The 23,027-nt window shown below is 36.5% G+C and overlaps 1 protein-coding gene across 3 annotated transcripts in view; it reads left to right on the top strand.

Annotated features, from left to right (window-relative positions):
• Positions 1 to 23,027, top strand: part of LOC130678600 (uncharacterized) — a 128,297-nt gene that overhangs the window by 56,787 nt on the left and 48,483 nt on the right. The window contains exons 1-2 of one of the 3 annotated variants that reach the window (XM_057485925.1): positions 19,359 to 19,842; positions 22,515 to 22,971. In XM_057485925.1, the coding sequence (XP_057341908.1) occupies positions 22,926 to 22,971 (46 nt within the window). In that variant the 5' untranslated portion in view covers positions 19,359 to 19,842; positions 22,515 to 22,925. Of the gene's footprint in view, positions 1 to 19,358; positions 20,023 to 22,514; positions 22,972 to 23,027 lie in introns of those variants that run through there. The other 2 variants (XM_057485923.1, XM_057485924.1) reach the window with 2 other exon arrangements.

Here is a 23,027-nt window from a genome sequence, read left to right as displayed (position 1 = left end):
ATGTCAAAATTTTAGAGGTCAAATTGTTTATTTAGTATTTTTAAATAAATGATCTAATATGTCGTATCCCACACTTAGACTTTTGCGCCATTCTAACATGTCGTATCCCACATTCGTATAGATTCAGTCACGCTTAACATTTTCAATTTTAAGTTAATTTTAAGCAAGCAATTAACGAGATTAATAAGAAGGTAATTATGCATAATTCTGGACTCTTCTTACAGCATATAATTCAAAATTATTTGTTCACTACAAATGCCTGTATTTTATGAAAAACATGAAAATAAATTTATAGGTTATACCAATGTAAACATATTACAAATAATTTTGTTTTGCCCACCGTGAAATGTTTTTATCGTCTCCTGAAAAATTTCTCAAGTGTGGGATAAGGCATATTAGAATGGGAGTATCGATATGTTTTTTTAGGTTTTTAACGAAATTTCAACGGTATAGTACACAGAAATTTTGTGCATTTGTGTTAAAAAATTATTTGGTTAAATTTTTTGTGCTGATTTTCAACACAGAAATCTATTTGATTTTGTAAAATTTTGTAGATCATAAATATATTGCAAAATAATTTAATCATGGAAATAGTGATAAAAAATGTAAGCTCACTATTATTACAACTTGAAATTTTATGAATTCACGAGCAATAATAATTGAGAATAATTTCAGAGTGAATCTGATAAATTTAAAAACTGAGGGAAACAATCGCCACTCAGGTATATAAATATATTCATCTATAAAATGGACGAAAATGAATCAACCCGCTTCATAATAAACTATTTAATTACTTTGAAAGTATTGACTTCTGTATAATAAATAATAGAGTGAGAAGAAATTTAAATAATTGAGTAGTGAATGAAAATATCGATTTTTAAAAAGTCAAGTGTTAAAATATTATAGGAATAATTCAAAGTAATGAGTTGGGAGCGAGTTGATTATTCAAGAGTAGAGAAAGAGAGAAAAAATAATTTAAAAATTGTATAAGAATAAAAAGGGATGAAAAGTGAAGGGAGAAAGAATAATAAATGTAGTAAATTCTTATTCCCGGGTTTAATTCGAGTTTTTATCTGTAATGCCGAAAATAGTCGCGTCATGAAGACATTGGGGCGAGAGAGGGAAAAGAGAGTTAGAAGTGAGAGGGTGGGTTCGATTAACGGCTCGGTGAATTACATGTTCCGAGAGATTTCCCGAGGATTTCTTATGGCGTGCTCGGCTAGTAATGAAGGTAACAAATACCCAGATATCGACATTGTGTTCTCCGGCATTCTTACTCACTTGCTCTTTGGCACTTAGTGCCCGCTATGCTCTTTGGCTCATATCCACGTCAACGCCGTTCTCTATTCAACTTTTCTGCCCCTGGGTGAGGTGACTTTTTTATCGATCATTAGTGAATGGAAAACGTTTATCGCTATTCTCAGATCTACTTATGTACGTATGCAATTTAGTAGATTGAAAAAATTATGGTGATAACTGATAACATAAAACTTCATTTGCTTGGAATTATATTATATTGTAATGTCACATTAATAGCAATAGGATAAAAAAATAATAAAAAATACCATTAATTATTTTTGGGTAAAAGAGACTAGGACCACAAGTGTTCAAATCTTTTTGTTCCTTGGAAATATTGAAAAAAATATAAAGAAAAATTTTTCACCGCCAGAAAAAAAAATATTATTATTTGACGAAATAGACCCGAAAAAAAAATCGAATAATGATTGCGAAATTGCGATATATGCATTTCTTTACAAGCTACATAATGATTAAAATAAGAACGTTAGTTCAATAGAGCTTTTAATAACAAATTTTTTATGGAAAATAAATTTATTTATTTCCGAGTAAAGATCACTAGGTCGTCGATATACGGCTACATTTGTAACAATATGTTTAACAGAATTTGAATTCAATCTTGTGACAGTTGTCAGAATTAAATATAAATATATACCTGCATTTTTAAACGTATCAAGCTGTCAAAATCTCTATCAATAAATCCTACACGGGGATCTATTTTTCACGTTTCCTGTAGCTTTATAAATTTTTACTTCTTTACTCAGCTACTACAATAAAAATAATTCGATTAAAAACTTGTGTTAAAAAAATAGCTTACAAACTTCCCGAGCTTTCTTCAACGAGACGTTTTTCCCACTCTCTTAAAATGAATCAGTGAAAAATACTTCAATCAGTAAATATTCACTGCACAAATATTCCCTAGTATATCATTAATTGAATCAGTGAAATACTTGGGACTGATTCGTAGTGAATATTTACTGATTTGTAGATTTTTTGACTGATTCATTTTAAGAGAGAAGTCTTGTTCTAAAAATTACAATTGACGAATTTACTCGAGAAAATTCCAAAAAGCCAACGTGTCTAGGCGCTTGATTTTATAAAAATTTTAGTAAAACAATTTTTCCCATCCTTTGACTGGACTGAATACGTCATGTTAAATTACTTAGCTTTCTTTGTCAACGACTTCCGTATATTAAAATGTACTTTCATATGAGCTCATTCCATATAGAATTTAATAATCTATTTGATGCGTATGCTGAAGTTAAATTTTTTTGTTCTTTGAATTTATAATTACGCTGTGAGTTAAGTGCTTTTTTAACCGTCCATTTTTATAATTATTATCCTTTAATACATATGTTATCTACTCTATTATTATTATTATCTTACCCCATTTGGTGATTTTATTTTTTTTAAGATTCAAAAATTTTATTTTTTAATTACACTGTATAAAGGGCGGTGTTAAAAATGGACTCAACTTTACACCGCGCAGTGTTGAAATCAAATAATACCGGTCTAGGTGGTGTAATTTGGCGGTATTAAAAAACCGATATTAAATCGGTGTAAAAAAAATTCCACATTATAGAAAAAAAAATCGGTCTATCAGTTGATCCTGCGGGCCAGCCTCATAACTTCCCGCTGATTTCGAGCTCCTTGAGTTCGAAAAAATGATCGTGAATACATTTTCGAGCTCGGAAATACTTTTGTATGTCGTTCTTTTCGAAAAAAACCGTTCACCAATGTTCACCCATGTTCACCAATGCTCACCAATATTCACCGATGTTCACCAATGTTCACCTATGTTCACCAATGTCCAATCTTCACCAATGTTCACCCATGTTCACTAATGTTCACCCATGTTTACCAATGTGCAATGTTCAACAATGTTCACCCATGTTCACTAATGTTCACCCATGTTCACCAATGTGCAATGTTCACCAATGTTCACCCATGTTCACCCATGTTTACTAATGTTCACTAATGTTCACCCATGTTTACCAATGTGCAATGTTCAACAATGTTCACCCATGTTCACTAATGTTCACCCATGTTCACCAATGTGCAATGTTCACCAATGTTCACCCATGTTCACCCATGTTTACTAATGTTCAACAATGTTCACCCATGTTCACTAATGTTCACCCATGTTCATTAATGTTCACCAATGTTCACCCATTCTCGAATGGGTTTGAATTCGAAAGTAAAATTATCCGTAGGATTTTTTTTGGTTTTTTCCACTAGAGGATATCATAATAAACAAAAAATGTTTATACTGTGACAGAATATTTCCAACAGGAGCAAATTTTTAAAAATTTTCAATTTTCTTAGCGGGAAGTTGAAAAAACGTTTTTTACTTTTTTTTCTCCACTGATATTTTTCAAACGAATTAACTGATCAAAATAATCAAGGCGGCGATCGACGCGTGTTATAAAGTTCTAGAGCTGATCAGATTTTAGAATCGTTTCCATTATACTATGGTAATCGTTACTATATTATTATAGTGATGAAAACTATGATATATATGGGTGCCGTTCCTACAATCACCATTTCAAAAAAACCGGTTACCGTGCATTATGGGAACCACTCCCATAATATATTGTAATTGTTACCATAAATTTCTCTCTGTGTAGAAAATATCCAACTTTTTTTAGAATTATATAAAACCGTCCCAACTTTTTTTGGATTTTTTCAAAAGTTCACACAACTCAAATTGCAAATATCGTTATTGAATTATTAATTAAAGAGACATAATAAATAAATTAAACATTTGATAGCTTACAAATTCGCAAAGTGATTTTGATCAACGTTAACTATGGGAAAAAAGCCCCCAAAAAGTAAAACAACAAGACATAAATTGAAAGAATGGGCAATAAAAAGTAAGCGTGCGAATAGAAAGTAGAGAAAGAAGGAAAAAAAAAGTTAAGAAGAGAAAAGTAGTCAGAGTCTTCTTGGAAGCTAAGAGTCCCAAGGGTTTTCCAGGAGATTAACAGAGAACTTGGTTCTGATCGTAGAACCAGTCGGCGTAGGTATACTTTTCTCTAATTCGCGGGGAAGTTCCTCCTTAATTCACCGTCGTCGTACGTCTCTTTGTCTCGCAGGTTGTTCAGCTTTGTGTGCACTTCCGAGCCATCCTCTAATACGTCTTTTAGTTTTTTTAGATTCAAGAGAGACTTTTTCCCCCCAGTGACTTTACCCTCGTTTTATTTTTTACTTCCATTTAGCTTCTCGTTCTACCTCAAACTAATATTATTATTTACTCGAGGAATTATTTTATCGAGCATCGATAAATTATTAGTACTAGAGGGAGCACAATTTCATTAGTGCCGACGTGTCATAGAAATAGTTAAATGCTCGGTGTCGTAAAATTTGACACGTTGAAATTAAATTTACATCGCCTCCAAAGTGCTTAGTAATCCAACATTTCGGTTAATCAATTATTTAACATTCACAAGATATTTCGATAATGACCTGCTATATATACTTATATTAATATATATTACACATATATGGATATTAAAGTGATCGATTTAATTTTCCTGAATAATTTATCTCTGAATCACACCGCAGTCAAATATTATTGTTGGAATAAAATAAATCGGCATTGGGGGAGGGTAAAACGGGACCTTAAGAACAAAATTTACTTTTTTTATCCTGAGTAACTTAAATATTTTACTGCTGTTATATTCCAAGAAAATGAAAAAATTTCAAATTATCATTTAAGAAAAATTTTTCATTTTTTGTAAAATGGGTCGGCTTAAAAAAGATGGAAAAAATTTAACATCTGATTGTCGTGAAAATTTTTTTTTTTTACCCATAGTTTTGACAAGGCGGATTTGATGATAAAAAAGGATTACAAAGTATATATACTTTTGGGTAAACTAAAAAAAATACAAATCAATTGCCTCGGAACGGCAGTCAGATCCGAGTGACCTTAGTGTTTTCCATTACGGGCATGAACAAAATGAAAAATCGTATTTCCGTTAACATTCAAAGATCCACTCAGCCCATGGCATCTTTTCATACATCTTAAATATACTTTAATAAATTCTAGTTAAGTGAGGACATAAATCAGTGTCAGACGACTATCGTTTCTGCAGAGTCGGAGCCGTCACTCGGTACCAGTCCGGCAGTATCGGAAAGTCGAGTAGCGATAAATAACTCGCGGTGTATTTACTCAGTTGTAACCTCCACTCATTTTCCTTCACCATTACATTCACCCGCTCTGACTTCTTCAGTGAGAAATGGAGCTGAAGAATGATTCTGGTCTGGTAATCTCAGAGTTGTCTGTCTACTTCTCTCGTCTTCATGAATAACCAAATGCACATGCACAAACACACCGCATACCAACGGCGAGTCAAAATGCTGCCCGCAAATAAATAGTGCAAATCATCATTCATCAATTTTCAAATTTATTTTCAACGTCCATACAAAATTTGTCTTCTGCTTTTTTGTTAAAAAAAAATTATAAATCCTCGGTATTAAATTTAAAAAAAAGGGAATTATTTTCTTAACATCCCCGACTTTTTCCCACATAAATAAAAATAAATAAATATAATACCCCCCGTTTCTCAGTGTAAGTAGCACACGGAACTCTACACCCTATTTTTTTTTGGCATAAATCTCAGCGCAACCCTCCAGCGTGATAATCTCGTAACCGAACTTTCGCGATAAGTGCACGAGATAGGTATAACTCGCGCGAAAACCCAAAACTGCTGGTGTATGCCGTATTGTAAGCGATTATGGTGTGGGAGTAAAAGACGACTGGATGTTTGGATAAAAGGGGTTTCGTCCGACGCAGGTATTTAAACTATTGTGGTTTAAGGACTTATACACACACACACACACATGTACACATACACACATAAATATATGTTGCCATGTTATTGCACTGCTGTGTATTAATTATAACATGAACACATTAAACAGACAATAATATGTATGATGTTTAAATTAAAATACAAAGAAAAAAAACTACGTCTGTACAAAACGCTTTGGATGCTTTGTCTTTGCCTTGGTCTTGGTCCGGGTCTGTCCAGAGCCGTACAACTATGCATCTAAACATAAACACACGTATACATAAACATTGTCACACTGCAGTTGCTGGTATGCTCCGAGTGAGCGGATTAAGGGCTGGCAGCCGTGCAAAAGGATAATAAATAATAAAGCACGTGACAAACGGAGATGCGCGTAAAATAAATTAATTTTAAAGTTTTAATAAACAACAATACGACAGCTGAGTGAAGTAGTCGTACGCGAAAACTCTCTTTTTAGTTTAAACTACTGCCGGAGAAAAGGTTTTAGACTACTGGGGTGGGACGAGGGGGCAAGCAGAAAGTGGAAAGTGGGAAGCGGAAGAGAGAAGAGGGAAGAGAGATGAGAGATGAAGAAAGGAGTGATAGCTGAGCACGACGTCGAGAAATGGCACAGAGAAATGCTCGTAACAAAGGGGATTGTAAGGTGAGAATGTGCTCTTCTTCACCTTGCGGATACCTTGCCAGTGGTGAAGAGAAACCTCTCTGCGAGGGTGCTTTGCATAATTGATTAAAGACCACTGCTGGTAACATAACGTACAGTGTCATATATATGTATATATCTATAAATTCTGAGAAAGATAAAACTACCGGGTTATACTGGCAGACATAAATGTCGAGTTCGATAAGTGAAAAATCTATTTTTGAGTTATTAAACTTCGTTTCGGAGGTATACACTGTAAAAATAGCGGTGTTAAAAATGGACTCATTTTAACTCCGTCCGATGTTGAAATTGAATTACACTGGTGTAGGAGGCGTAATTCGGCGGTGTTAAAATACTGATGTTAAACCGGTGTGAAAGCGAAGTAAACTGCGTCCGCTCAGAGTATTAACTTTGAAAAGCTTATAAAACGCAAAATCTTCATACACGCATTCAAACACGCGAGCGCACACACTCCAACACGCGCACACACTAAGTAAAATATTTTAACACCGGTAAAAAATATTTACACCGGCGGTGGCGTTATTTTGATACCGCTTTCGGTGTCGAATTTAACACCGCAAATTTTAACACTTACACCGCTTAGACTTACCCTGGTCATTTTTTACAGTGTAGTTACACAGAAAAAAATAATTTCGTGGCGCAAGAAAAATTTTTCATTATAAAATGAAGACAAAAATTTTCTCCGGAGTAGAAAAAATTTCTTGGCGCAAAAATTTTTTTCTCCCCTAAGGCGAGTCAAGTTTTTTTGCGCTAAGAAATCCTCTTTTTCTGTGTATTATTTTTTTGCTAATAGTTTTGTTGGTGGAGTTGTAGCGGTTATTTATCGAGCAGCTTGATCATTGTCTTGATACTTTTGTGGTTGGTTAGATATTTCTTGCGTTACTCTAAGTCTGTCATATGCTCCTTTATACCTGGTTTTACGGCACACATATAAATATATGTGATATGAAGAAAGAAACGATTTATAATAAAGGTTCGGTGGCAACTGAAATGCATCTTCCATTTTAACCTTTTCGGAGTGCCATGAAAAATGTCATTTATACTCTTTTTTATCAACAGATATATTTATGGGACAGACTTGAGCTGAATGGACGACGGGGTAAGGTGGGCTGGTTAAAATTTGTTTCATGAATGATTATTGATGATAATAGTTTTTAGCTTATAATTAAAAGTATCTATTCCGGAATCGATAACCTGAAATTCGAGTACCGTAACTTTTGTTCTGTTAGGAATAACTCTACACAATATAAACGTTTTTTGTTCCTTATGGTGTCCTGTAGTAGGAACGACCACAAAAAGTCCTGAGAAAAATTTATTTTTTGAGTTTCGATCCAAATAAGGATGGGTGGACATGGGTGGACATGGGTGGAGATGGGTGAAGATGCCAGTATGAATTCTTTTGAAGAGTAGCCCATAACTCTTGCCCTGTTGGGAATAACCCAACACAATATAAACGTTTTTTGTTCCTTATGGTGTCCTGTAGTAGGAACGACCACAGAAGTCCTGAGAAAAATTTATTTTTTGAGTTTTGATCCAAATAAGGATGGGTAGACATGGGTGGACATGGGTGGAGATGGGTGGAGATGCCAGTATGAATTCTTTTGAAGAGTAGCCCATAACTCTTGCCCTGTTGGGTAACCCAACACAATATAAACGTTTTTTGTTCCTTATGGTGTCCTGTAGTAGGAACGACCACAGAAGTCCTGAGAAAAATTTATTTTTTGAGTTTTGATCCAAATAAGGATGGGTAGACATGGGTGGACATGGGTGGAGATGGGTGGAGATGCCAGTATGAATTCTTTTGAAGAGTAGCCCATAACTCCTGCCCTGTTGGGAATAACCCAACACAATATAAACGTTTTTTGTTCCTTATGGTGTCCTGTAGTAGGAACGACCACAAAAAGTCCTGAGAAAAATTTATTTTTTGAGTTTTGATCCAAATAAGGATGGGTAGACATGGGTGGACATGGGTGGAGATGGGTGGAGATGCCAGTATGAATTCTTTTGAAGAGTAGCCCATAACTCTTGCCCTGTTGGGAATAACCCAACACAATATAAACGTTTTTTTTTCCTTATGGTGTCCTGTAGTAGGAACGACCACAAAAAGTCCTGAGAAAAATTTATTTTTTGAGTTTTGATCCAAATAAGGATGGGTAGACATGGGTGGACATGGGTGGAGATGGGTGGAGATGCCAGTATGAATTCTTTTGAAGAGTAGCCCATAACTCTTGCCCTGTTGGGAATAACCCAACACAATATAAACGTTTTTTGTTCCTTATGGTGTCCTGTAGTAGGAACGACCACAAAAAGTCCTGAGAAAAATTTATTTTTTGAGTTTTGATCCAAATAAGGATGGGTAGACATGGGTGGACATGGGTGGAGATGGGTGGAGATGCCAGTATGAATTCTTTTGAAGAGTAGCCCATAACTCTTGCCCTGTTGGGAATAACCCAACACAATATAAACGTTTTTTTTTCCTTATGGTGTCCTGTAGTAGGAACGACCACAAAAAGTCCTGAGAAAAATTTATTTTTTGAGTTTTGATCCAAATAAGGATGGGTAGACATGGGTGGACATGGGTGGAGATGGGTGGAGATGCCAGTATGAATTCTTTTGAAGAGTAGCCCATAACTCTTGCCCTGTTGGGTAACCCAACACAATATAAACGTTTTTTGTTCCTTATGGTGTCCTGTAGTAGGAACGACCACAGAAGTCCTGAGAAAAATTTATTTTTTGAGTTTTGATCCAAATAAGGATGGGTAGACATGGGTGGACATGGGTGGAGATGGGTGGAGATGCCAGTATGAATTCTTTTGAAGAGTAGCCCATAACTCCTGCCCTGTTGGGAATAACCCAACACAATATAAACGTTTTTTGTTCCTTATGGTGTCCTGTAGTAGGAACGACCACAAAAAGTCCTGAGAAAAATTTATTTTTTGAGTTTTGATCCAAATAAGGATGGGTAGACATGGGTGGACATGGGTGGAGATGGGTGGAGATGCCAGTATGAATTCTTTTGAAGAGTAGCCCATAACTCTTGCCCTGTTGGGAATAACCCAACACAATATAAACGTTTTTTTTTCCTTATGGTGTCCTGTAGTAGGAACGACCACAAAAAGTCCTGAGAAAAATTTATTTTTTGAGTTTTGATCCAAATAAGGATGGGTAGACATGGGTGGACATGGGTGGAGATGGGTGGAGATGCCAGTATGAATTCTTTTGAAGAGTAGCCCATAACTCTTGCCCTGTTGGGTAACCCAACACAATATAAACGTTTTTTGTTCCTTATGGTGTCCTGTAGTAGGAACGACCACAGAAGTCCTGAGAAAAATTTATTTTTTGAGTTTTGATCCAAATAAGGATGGGTAGACATGGGTGGACATGGGTGGAGATGGGTGGAGATGCCAGTATGAATTCTTTTGAAGAGTAGCCCATAACTCCTGCCCTGTTGGGAATAACCCAACACAATATAAACGTTTTTTGTTCCTTATGGTGTCCTGTAGTAGGAACGACCACAAAAAGTCCTGAGAAAAATTTATTTTTTGAGTTTTGATCCAAATAAGGATGGGTAGACATGGGTGGACATGGGTGGAGATGGGTGGAGATGCCAGTATGAATTCTTTTGAAGAGTAGCCCATAACTCTTGCCCTGTTGGGAATAACCCAACACAATATAAACGTTTTTTTTTCCTTATGGTGTCCTGTAGTAGGAACGACCACAAAAAGTCCTGAGAAAAATTTATTTTTTGAGTTTTGATCCAAATAAGGATGGGTAGACATGGGTGGACATGGGTGGAGATGGGTGGAGATGCCAGTATGAATTCTTTTGAAGAGTAGCCCATAACTCTTGCCCTGTTGGGTAACCCAACACAATATAAACGTTTTTTGTTCCTTATGGTGTCCTGTAGTAGGAACGACCACAGAAGTCCTGAGAAAAATTTATTTTTTGAGTTTTGATCCAAATAAGGATGGGTAGACATGGGTGGACATGGGTGGAGATGGGTGGAGATGCCAGTATGAATTCTTTTGAAGAGTAGCCCATAACTCCTGCCCTGTTGGGAATAACCCAACACAATATAAACGTTTTTTGTTCCTTATGGTGTCCTGTAGTAGGAACGACCACAAAAAGTCCTGAGAAAAATTTATTTTTTGAGTTTTGATCCAAATAAGGATGGGTAGACATGGGTGGACATGGGTGGAGATGGGTGGAGATGCCAGTATGAATTCTTTTGAAGAGTAGCCCATAACTCTTGCCCTGTTGGGAATAACCCAACACAATATAAACGTTTTTTTTTCCTTATGGTGTCCTGTAGTAGGAACGACCACAAAAAGTCCTGAGAAAAATTTATTTTTTGAGTTTTGATCCAAATAAGGATGGGTAGACATGGGTGGACATGGGTGGAGATGGGTGGAGATGCCAGTATGAATTCTTTTGAAGAGTAGCCCATAACTCTTGCCCTGTTGGGTAACCCAACACAATATAAACGTTTTTTGTTCCTTATGGTGTCCTGTAGTAGGAACGACCACAGAAGTCCTGAGAAAAATTTATTTTTTGAGTTTTGATCCAAATAAGGATGGGTAGACATGGGTGGACATGGGTGGAGATGGGTGGAGATGCCAGTATGAATTCTTTTGAAGAGTAGCCCATAACTCCTGCCCTGTTGGGAATAACCCAACACAATATAAACGTTTTTTGTTCCTTATGGTGTCCTGTAGTAGGAACGACCACAAAAAGTCCTGAGAAAAATTTATTTTTTGAGTTTTGATCCAAATAAGGATGGGTAGACATGGGTGGACATGGGTGGAGATGGGTGGAGATGCCAGTATGAATTCTTTTGAAGAGTAGCCCATAACTCTTGCCCTGTTGGGAATAACCCAACACAATATAAACGTTTTTTTTTCCTTATGGTGTCCTGTAGTAGGAACGACCACAAAAAGTCCTGAGAAAAATTTATTTTTTGAGTTTTGATCCAAATAAGGATGGGTAGACATGGGTGGACATGGGTGGAGATGGGTGGAGATGCCAGTATGAATTCTTTTGAAGAGTAGCCCATAACTCTTGCCCTGTTGGGTAACCCAACACAATATAAACGTTTTTTGTTCCTTATGGTGTCCTGTAGTAGGAACGACCACAGAAGTCCTGAGAAAAATTTATTTTTTGAGTTTCGATCCAAATAAGGATGGGTGGACATGGGTGGAGATGGGTGGAGATGCCAGTATGAATTCTTTTGAAGAGTAGCCCATAACTCCTGCCCTGTTGGGAATAACCCAACACAATATAAACGTTTCTTGTTCCTTATGGTGTCCTGTAGTAGGAACGACCACAAAAAGTCCTGAGAAAAATTTATTTTTTGAGTTTTGATCCAAATAAGGATGGGTAGACATGGGTGGACATGGGTGGAGATGGGTGGAGATGCCAGTATGAATTCTTTTGAAGAGTAGCCCATAACTCTTGCCCTGTTGGGAATAACCCAACACAATATAAACGTTTTTTGTTCCTTATGGTGTCCTGTAGTAGGAACGACCACAGAAGTCCTGAGAAAAATTTATTTTTTGAGTTTTGATCCAAATAAGGATGGGTAGACATGGGTGGACATGGGTGGAGATGGGTGGAGATGCCAGTATGAATTCTTTTGAAGAGTAGCCCATAACTCTTGCCCTGTTGGGAATAACCCAACACAATATAAACGTTTTTTGTTCCTTATGGTGTCCTGTAGTAGGAAAGACCACAAAAAGTCCTGAGAAAAATTTATTTTTTGAGTTTCGATCCAAATAAGGATGGGTGGACATGGGTGGAGATGGGTGGAGATGCCAGTATGAATTCTTTTGAAGAGTAGCCAATAACTCTTGCCCTGTTGAGAATAACCCAACACAATATAAACGTTTTTTGTTCCTTATGGTGTCCTGTAGTAGGAAAGACCACAAAAAGTCCTGAGAAAAATTTATTTTTTGAGTTTCGATCCAAATAAGGATGGGTGGACATGGGTGGAGATGGGTGGAGATGCCAGTATGAATTCTTTTGAAGAGTAGCCCATAACTCTTGCCCTGTTGGGAATAACCCAACACAATATAAACGTTTTTTGTTCCTCATGGTGTCCTGTAGTAGGAAAGACCACAAAAAGTCCTGAGAAAAATTTATTTTTTGAGTTTCGATCCAAATAAGGATGGGTAGACATGGGTGGACATGGGTGGAGATGGGTGGAGATGCCAGTATGAATTCTTTTGAAGAGTAGCCCATAACTCTTGCCCTGTTGGGAATAACCCAACACAATATAAACGTTTTTTGTTCCTTATGGTGTCCTGTAGTAGGAACGACCACAGAAGTCCTGAGAAAAATTTATTTTTTGAGTTTTGATCCAAATAAGGATGGGTAGACATGGGTGGACATGGGTGGAGATGGGTGGAGATGCCAGTATGAATTCTTTTGAAGAGTAGCCCATAACTCCTGCCCTGTTGGGAATAACCCAACACAATATAAACGTTTTTTGTTCCTTATGGTGTCCTGTAGTAGGAACGACCACAAAAAGTCCTGAGAAAAATTTATTTTTTGAGTTTTGATCCAAATAAGGATGGGTAGACATGGGTGGACATGGGTGGAGATGGGTGGAGATGCCAGTATGAATTCTTTTGAAGAGTAGCCCATAACTCTTGCCCTGTTGGGAATAACCCAACACAATATAAACGTTTTTTTTTCCTTATGGTGTCCTGTAGTAGGAACGACCACAAAAAGTCCTGAGAAAAATTTATTTTTTGAGTTTTGATCCAAATAAGGATGGGTAGACATGGGTGGACATGGGTGGAGATGGGTGGAGATGCCAGTATGAATTCTTTTGAAGAGTAGCCCATAACTCTTGCCCTGTTGGGAATAACCCAACACAATATAAACGTTTTTTGTTCCTCATGGTGTCCTGTAGTAGGAAAGACCACAAAAAGTCCTGAGAAAAATTTATTTTTTGAGTTTCGATCCAAATAAGGATGGGTAGACATGGGTGGACATGGGTGGAGATGGGTGGAGATGCCAGTATGAATTCTTTTGAAGAGTAGCCCATAACTCTTGCCCTGTTGGGAATAACCCAACACAATATAAACGTTTCTTGTTCCTTATGGTGTCCTGTAGTAGGAAAGACCACAAAAAGTCCTGAGAAAAATTTATTTTTTGAGTTTCGATCCAAATAAGGATGGGTGGACATGGGTGGAGATGGGTGGAGATGCCAGTATGAATTCTTTTGAAGAGTAGCTCATAACTCCTGCCCTGTTGGGAATAACCCAACACAATATAAACGTTTCTTGTTCCTCATGGTGTCCTGTAGTAGGAAAGACCACAAAAAGTCCTGAGAAAAATTTATTTTTTGAGTTTCGATCCAAATAAGGATGGGTAGACATGGGTGGACATGGGTGGAGATGGGTGGAGATGCCAGTATGAATTCTTTTGAAGAGTAGCCCATAACTCTTGCCCTGTTGGGAATAACCCAACACAATATAAACGTTTCTTGTTCCTTATGGTGTCCTGTAGTAGGAAAGACCACAAAAAGTCCTGAGAAAAATTTATTTTTTGAGTTTCGATCCAAATAAGGATGGGTAGACATGGGTGGACATGGGTGGAGATGGGTGGAGATGCCAGTATGAATTCTTTTGAAGAGTAGCCCATAACTCTTGCCCTGTTGGGAATAACCCAACACAATATAAACGTTTTTTGTTCCTTATGGTGTCCTGTAGTAGGAACGACCACAGAAGTCCTGAGAAAAATTTATTTTTTGAGTTTTGATCCAAATAAGGATGGGTAGACATGGGTGGACATGGGTGGAGATGGGTGGAGATGCCAGTATGAATTCTTTTGAAGAGTAGCCCATAACTCTTGCCCTGTTGGGAATAACCCAACACAATATAAACGTTTTTTTTTCCTTATGGTGTCCTGTAGTAGGAACGACCACAAAAAGTCCTGAGAAAAATTTATTTTTTGAGTTTTGATCCAAATAAGGATGGGTAGACATGGGTGGACATGGGTGGAGATGGGTGGAGATGCCAGTATGAATTCTTTTGAAGAGTAGCCCATAACTCTTGCCCTGTTGGGTAACCCAACACAATATAAACGTTTTTTGTTCCTTATGGTGTCCTGTAGTAGGAACGACCACAGAAGTCCTGAGAAAAATTTATTTTTTGAGTTTCGATCCAAATAAGGATGGGTGGACATGGGTGGACATGGGTGGAGATGGGTGGAGATGCCAGTATGAATTCTTTTGAAGAGTAGCCCATAACTCCTGCCCTGTTGGGAATAACCCAACACAATATAAACGTTTCTTGTTCCTCATGGTGTCCTGTAGTAGGAAAGACCACAAAAAGTCCTGAGAAAAATTTATTTTTTGAGTTTCGATCCAAATAAGGATGGGTGGACATGGGTGGACATGGGTGGAGATGGGTGGAGATGCCAGTATGAATTCTTTTGAAGAGTAGCCAATAACTCTTGCCCTGTTGAGAATAACCCAACACAATATAAACGTTTTTTGTTCCTTATGGTGTCCTGTAGTAGGAAAGACCACAAAAAGTCCTGAGAAAAATTTATTTTTTGAGTTTCGATCCAAATAAGGATGGGTGGACATGGGTGGAGATGGGTGGAGATGCCAGTATGAATTCTTTTGAAGAGTAGCCCATAACTCTTGCCCTGTTGGGAATAACCCAACACAATATAAACGTTTTTTGTTCCTCATGGTGTCCTGTAGTAGGAAAGACCACAAAAAGTCCTGAGAAAAATTTATTTTTTGAGTTTCGATCCAAATAAGGATGGGTAGACATGGGTGGACATGGGTGGAGATGGGTGGAGATGCCAGTATGAATTCTTTTGAAGAGTAGCCCATAACTCTTGCCCTGTTGGGAATAACCCAACACAATATAAACGTTTCTTGTTCCTTATGGTGTCCTGTAGTAGGAAAGACCACAAAAAGTCCTGAGAAAAATTTATTTTTTGAGTTTCGATCCAAATAAGGATGGGTGGACATGGGTGGAGATGGGTGGAGATGCCAGTATGAATTCTTTTGAAGAGTAGCCCATAACTCTTGCCCTGTTGGGAATAACCCAACACAATATAAACGTTTTTTGTTCCTCATGGTGTCCTGTAGTAGGAAAGACCACAAAAAGTCCTGAGAAAAATTTATTTTTTGAGTTTCGATCCAAATAAGGATGGGTGGACATGGGTGGAGATGGGTGGAGATGCCAGTATGAATTCTTTTGAAGAGTAGCCCATAACTCTTGCCCTGTTGGGAATAACCCAACACAATATAAACGTTTTTTGTTCCTCATGGTGTCCTGTAGTAGGAAAGACCACAAAAAGTCCTGAGAAAAATTTATTTTTTGAGTTTCGATCCAAATAAGGATGGGTAGACATGGGTGGACATGGGTGGAGATGGGTGGAGATGCCAGTATGAATTCTTTTGAAGAGTAGCCCATAACTCTTGCCCTGTTGGGAATAACCCAACACAATATAAACGTTTCTTGTTCCTTATGGTGTCCTGTAGTAGGAAAGACCACAAAAAGTCCTGAGAAAAATTTATTTTTTGAGTTTCGATCCAAATAAGGATGGGTGGACATGGGTGGAGATGGGTGGAGATGCCAGTATGAATTCTTTTGAAGAGTAGCCCATAACTCTTGCCCTGTTGGGAATAACCCAACACAATATAAACGTTTTTTGTTCCTCATGGTGTCCTGTAGTAGGAAAGACCACAAAAAGTCCTGAGAAAAATTTATTTTTTGAGTTTCGATCCAAATAAGGATGGGTAGACATGGGTGGACATGGGTGGAGATGGGTGGAGATGCCAGTATGAATTCTTTTGAAGAGTAGCCCATAACTCTTGCCCTGTTGGGAATAACCCAACACAATATAAACGTTTCTTGTTCCTTATGGTGTCCTGTAGTAGGAAAGACCACAAAAAGTCCTGAGAAAAATTTATTTTTTGAGTTTCGATCCAAATAAGGATGGGTGGACATGGGTGGAGATGGGTAGAGATGCCAGTATGAATTCTTTTGAAGAGTAGCCCATAACTCCTGCCCTGTTGGGAATAACCCAACACAATATAAACGTTTCTTGTTCCTCATGGTGTCCTGTAGTAGGAAAGACCACAAAAAGTCCTGAGAAAAATTTATTTTTTGAGTTTCGATCCAAATAAGGATGGGTAGACATGGGTGGACATGGGTGGAGATGGGTGGAGATGCCAGTATGAATTCTTTTGAAGAGTAGCCCATAACTCTTGCCCTGTTGGGAATAACCCAACACAATATAAACGTTTCTTGTTCCTTATGGTGTCCTGTAGTAGGAAAGACCACAAAAAGTCCTGAGAAAAATTTATTTTTTGAGTTTCGATCCAAATAAGGATGGGTGGACATGGGTGGAGATGGGTGGAGATGCCAGTATGAATTCTTTTGAAGAGTAGCCCATAACTCTTGCCCTGTTGGGAATAACCCAACACAATATAAACGTTTTTTGTTCCTCATGGTGTCCTGTAGTAGGAAAGACCACAAAAAGTCCTGAGAAAAATTTATTTTTTGAGTTTCGATCCAAATAAGGATGGGTGGACATGGGTGGAGATGGGTGGAGATGCCAGTATGAATTCTTTTGAAGAGTAGCCCATAACTCTTGCCCTGTTGGGAATAACCCAACACAATATAAACGTTTCTTGTTCCTTATGGTGTCCTGTAGTAGGAAAGACCACAAAAAGTCCTGAGAAAAATTTATTTTTTGAGTTTCGATCCAAATAAGGATGGGTGGACATGGGTGGAGATGGGTGGAGATGCCAGTATGAATTCTTTTGAAGAGTAGCCCATAACTCTTGCCCTGTTGGGAATAACCCAACACAATATAAACGTTTCTTGTTCCTTATGGTGTCCTGTAGTAGGAAAGACCACAAAAAGTCCTGAGAAAAATTTATTTTTTGAGTTTCGATCCAAATAAGGATGGGTGGACATGGGTGGAGATGGGTGGAGATGCCAGTATGAATTCTTTTGAAGAGTAGCCCATAACTCTTGCCCTGTTGGGAATAACCCAACACAATATAAACGTTTTTTGTTCCTTATGGTGTCCTGTAGTAGGAAAGACCACAAAAAGTCCTGAGAAAAATTTATTTTTGACCCATGACCCATATGAGGATAAATGCAGATGGGTGGAGATGCCACTGTCTATGTATTTTTATGAAGAGTAGCCCGTAACTTTTGCCCTGTTGGGAATAATCCAACACAATATAAACGTTTTTTGTTCCTTATGGTGTCCTGTAGTAGGAGAAACTTTGAAATGTCCTGAGACAAATTTATTTTTCGAGTAATCGACGTCGGGCAGATGCGGGCAGATGACACTGTCTGTATATTTTTATGAAGAGTAGCCCGTAACTTTTGGCCTGTTGGGAATAATCCTACACAATAATAACGTTTTTTGTTCCTTATGGTGTCCTGTAGTAGGAGAAACCTCAAAAAGTCCTGAGAAAAATTTTATTTGTCACTTATGACGACCGATCAGGCCAAAGAGGATGGATAAGAATGACCTCTATGTAGTTTTATACAGAGTGGCCCGTATCTTGGCTCCTGTTAGGAATAACTCCTCACAATGTAAACATTTTTTGTTCATTATGATGTCTTCTAGTAACAAAAACCCTAAAAAGTCACAAGGCAAATCTATTTTTCGACTTATGACTAAACGTCAAATGGGGAGGGGGGAGTGATATGACACTGTCTAAATTCTTATATTGCTTCGACAAAAAATTGAAAAACTACGATCATCAATTTAATTTAATATTAGCATAACTTAATTATAATGTAATAAAAAATAATCATCTTCCATTGTAGGAACATTTTATTTCCACCTTATAGTTTATTGAATTGTACTTTTGATGAATGTTTATTAAATTTTTTTTTTTTTTCCTCTGCCCGTCAATAATTTAATTTTCTTTGATAGAAAAATAATACTTATCATTTTCTTTGTATCTCACTCATTTGTGTCGAAAGAAAATAATTCAAAGATCATTATTGCATATTTATTTATTGTTTCACACCTTTCTTATATTTTCATTGTCTTTATATTCAAATTCAATATCAGCGAACCTGCGTAATGAACCAAAGGCTCATAATTTTCAAAGCAAATTTTTAAATTAAAACTGAACAATTTCCAGTTTAGTATTCCAGACAATTAAATCATCTCAATTGTTAATTAAGTACCCAAGTAACATTTTTTAAATAACTTATCTACAAAAGTTTGAGTCTCAGTCTGCAAAATCAAGTCTCCGGTAGCCCACTAATAAATATCGAAACTAAATAATTCGACCGCAAAGCATGAGTACAATTAAACAGGAAACTGATGTTTACGCAGATGATCCCCAATATCCGAGGAATGTGTAAACTTGATGCAGGTTTTACGTGTCAGAGACTCTCTAACGCTGGTGTTCCAGCACTCGTCAGCCAGGATGTAGATGCAGGATACAGGATGCATAATCCCGTTCTGTGTACTGTACCTACTTCACCACTTCTAAACCAACTTAAAGTGCGCATGTGCGCAGGTGTTAAACCCACAAGCCGTGTTAAAACAGCGCGAAGAGAAGCTTTCGTAGTCGGCATCGGCCACTCGCGACGTAAACTCTCCCTCCTGCGTTCTGTACCACGTGCTCGGGTGTATCGTTTATCCGCGAGCTCGTCAACCGTCACACCATCCGAATTTAATTACAGTGATTAAAATAATAAATATTTATTTTTTTAACCAGTGTTTTTAAATGTGTATATAAAACGTGGATTGTGGATATCAATTATAAAATTCATGGTCATATTTATTACTGTGCCTAATTATATAAATTTACATAAATAAATATAATCAGTGGTTTAATTTTATTAACATAAAAAAATACTCCAAGGATTATAAATAAATAACGATTAATATTTTATGTGTTGATTAATTAATTGACGTCAAATAATCAATTTGGTGACAAATTATTTTTATGTAATTTATTATTCCGTTAATGAATGAGGCATTTAATAGTTTTAATGGAGATGTCATTACCTCTATAATGGAGCTTTATGGATGACTATGTATGTAGGGTATAATACATGTGTAAGTTTTAATAGAACAATAAAACGGATAATATAATGACGAAGCTATTTGTAATGATACAAATTAGAGTGGCAAGTATCTTTCACACAACCCATTGGTTTTAGTGCGCTCGCTGATACACTTACGCATACATTACACGCGTATTACTGCCGATAAATGTATATACATATACATATACATGTAAGTATATATATATACATGTGTGAATGTTTCAGGGTGTATAAAAGCAAAATGGCACCGGGAAACTCGCAACAAGTTGCATTGAAAGTATCCTCCGACGGTTTAGTAGGTTTTACAACATGGGATTTAACGTATGTCATTTCGCGCTTCGATTCACCTATTATATTTTTCTGTTCGTTTCATTTATGCTCACCATCAGTACTTTATAATAGATATGTATGTTTTTTATGTATGCAGGTTATTACCTATTTATTTGCCGAGTATCTTTTTTGCCTCAATTCGTCTTTGCAAATACTCTGAATAGTAAACTATACAGTACAGTATACACTTGGCATTCTATATATATATTTATGTAATTTATTACTTTGACTGTGGCTATGCAAATTGCTTCTTCATAGTACACTATCAATGTATATCTTCCGAGTGTCCTAGTTTTTTAAAATTTTTTTTTAGTTTATTATACAAACAAAACAATTCTACCGTCAGTATCTAGAGTATTATAATTTATTAAATTTTTTTTTATTTTCAATCCAAGGTAAAAAATTTTATTCAGTGTTATTGTTGTTATTTTTAGGGTTTTGAATGAAGTTACGGTTGTTTTTTAAAGTTTTTCTGATGGTCATAGAATTTCATGAAATATTATCGAAATTTTGTTTAAATTTTCTGGAACACTAGAGAAATTTGACGAATTTGTGAGCGGATACGCAACTCAAATTACTTTGTTTCAAAAATTAAAAAAAAAATAGTACTGATTTTTTTTCTCCATTTTCGGATAAAATGGGACTGTTGCAAAAAATGTATTTTTTTTTTTTTTAATTTAAAAATTATGCTAATTGACTAGAAATTAAAGTTACAAATAAAAATTTTTAATCCAATTGTCAAGTGATAGTAAAAAAAAAATTTCAAAAAAAATTTGCGTGTCGATTTTGCTCGGTCCTTTCTTATACTAAAATCATTATCATTAATATTATAATTATCGATTAAAGTCATGTAAATTGAATAATAAATAATTCAAAGAAAAAGAAAATAATTTGAAAGAAATAAAAAAAAATTTCGATCGTTATGCAAAAATGATCACACTTGTGGTCTCTACACTGAAAAAAATAATCGCTAGCTGCTAGCGATTTTTTTCGTTAGCAGCTAGCGATTTTTAATCGTTAGCTGCAAGCGATTATTTCGCTAGCGGCTAGCGATTTTTTCTTTAGCAGCTAGCGATTTTTAATCGTTAGCTGCAAGCGATTATTTCGCTAGCGGCTAGCGATTTTTTCTTTAGCAGCTAGCGATTTTTAATCGTTAGCTGCAAGCGATTATTTCGCTAGCGGCTAGCGATTTTTTCTTTAGCAGCTAGCGATTAAAAATCGCTTGCTGCAAGCGATTATTTCGCTAGCTGCTAGCGATTTTTTCGCTAGCAGGTAGCGATTAAAAATCGCTTGCTGGAAGCGATTTTTTCGCTAGCGGGTAGCAATTAAAAATCGCTTGCTGGAAGCGATTTTTTCGCTAGCTGGAAGCGATTTTTTCTTTAGCAGGGAGCGATTAAAAATCGCTTGCTGGAAGCGATTTTTTCGCTAGCGGGTAGCGATTAAAAATCGCTTGCTGGAAGCGATTTTTTCTTTAGCAGGGAGCGATTAAAAATACTATTTTTATCAGTTAAATAAATTTATAAATATACATATTCATATATAAATATATATTTATATATTCATATATATATATATATATATATATATATATATATATATATATATATATATATATATATTTATATATATATATTTATATATATATATATATATATATATATATATATATAAATATATATATATATATATATATTTATATATATATATTTATATATATATATATATATATATATATACATATATTCATATATATATATATATATTTTAATGATAAAAACAGTATTTTTAATCGCTCCCTGCTAAAGAAAAAATCGCTTCCAGCAAGCGATTTTTAATCGCTACCCGCTAGCGAAAAAATCGCTTCCAGCAAGCGATTTTTAATCGCTACCCGCTAGCGAAAAAATCGCTTCCAGCAAGCGATTTTTAATCGCTCCCTGCTAAAGAAAAAATCGCTTCCAGCTAGCGAAAAAATCGCTTCCAGCAAGCGATTTTTAATCGCTACCTGCTAGCGAAAAAATCGCTAGCAGCTAGCGAAATAATCGCTTGCAGCAAGCGATTTTTAATCGCTAGCTGCTAAAGAAAAAATCGCTAGCCACTAGCGAAATAATCGTTTGCAGCTAACGATTAAAAATCGCTAGCTGCTAAAGAAAAAATCGCTAGCCGCTAGCGAAATAATCGCTTGCAGCTAACGATTAAAAATCGCTAGCTGCTAGCGAAAAAAATCGCTAGCAGCTAGCGATTATTTTTTTCAGTGTAGATAACGGTCGAGGTGTAACTCAATGTAGTCATTAAATTTAATTGACAGTGGAATAACAATGTGACAGCAATTAAGTTGTACAACCCCTCGGACAGGGGGTGTGTTTCAGCGGTGAATTGGGGAGTTAGCTGGCCTACTGCGCTACACGGGTCTGTCTGCCAATAATCGAGATAGAAACGCTTAATCGAATTGACACGAACAAACTCTTTCATCAAACTGAGAAACAAATTTCACGGATGGAATCAATAACCCAAATGAAGTCAGTCCACCAAATTACGAGGGATACATCATTTACTGAGAATGAAGAGCAGGTGTGGGAGTGACGCATCCGCTGGGGGGCTCTGTGAGTACACGGTGCTGTGTAGTAATCATTGACGTTTATGATTGAAGCGAAAAAAGTTGTAACGAGGAGGAAAATTGGCGGATCGTGATAAATTCTGCCGACGAAGGGAGGAATTTATTGGAGCGACACGACGCGGAAGGATAGGCTTGTGAAACCTCCGGCGATGGATTTGGTTCTACTGCTGCTCTTGGTCCTGCTCAGGCGAGAGGGTAAGTCACGTTTTGTTTTTCCTAACGAGGATAAATAACCTCTGCTACCGACTTAA

Source organism: Microplitis mediator, chromosome 2, assembly GCF_029852145.1.
Source record: "Microplitis mediator isolate UGA2020A chromosome 2, iyMicMedi2.1, whole genome shotgun sequence".
Taxonomy (NCBI): Eukaryota; Metazoa; Arthropoda; class Insecta; order Hymenoptera; family Braconidae; genus Microplitis; species Microplitis mediator.
Note: the sequence above shows the minus strand (reverse complement) of the source record. Positions and strands in the feature narration are given on the sequence as shown.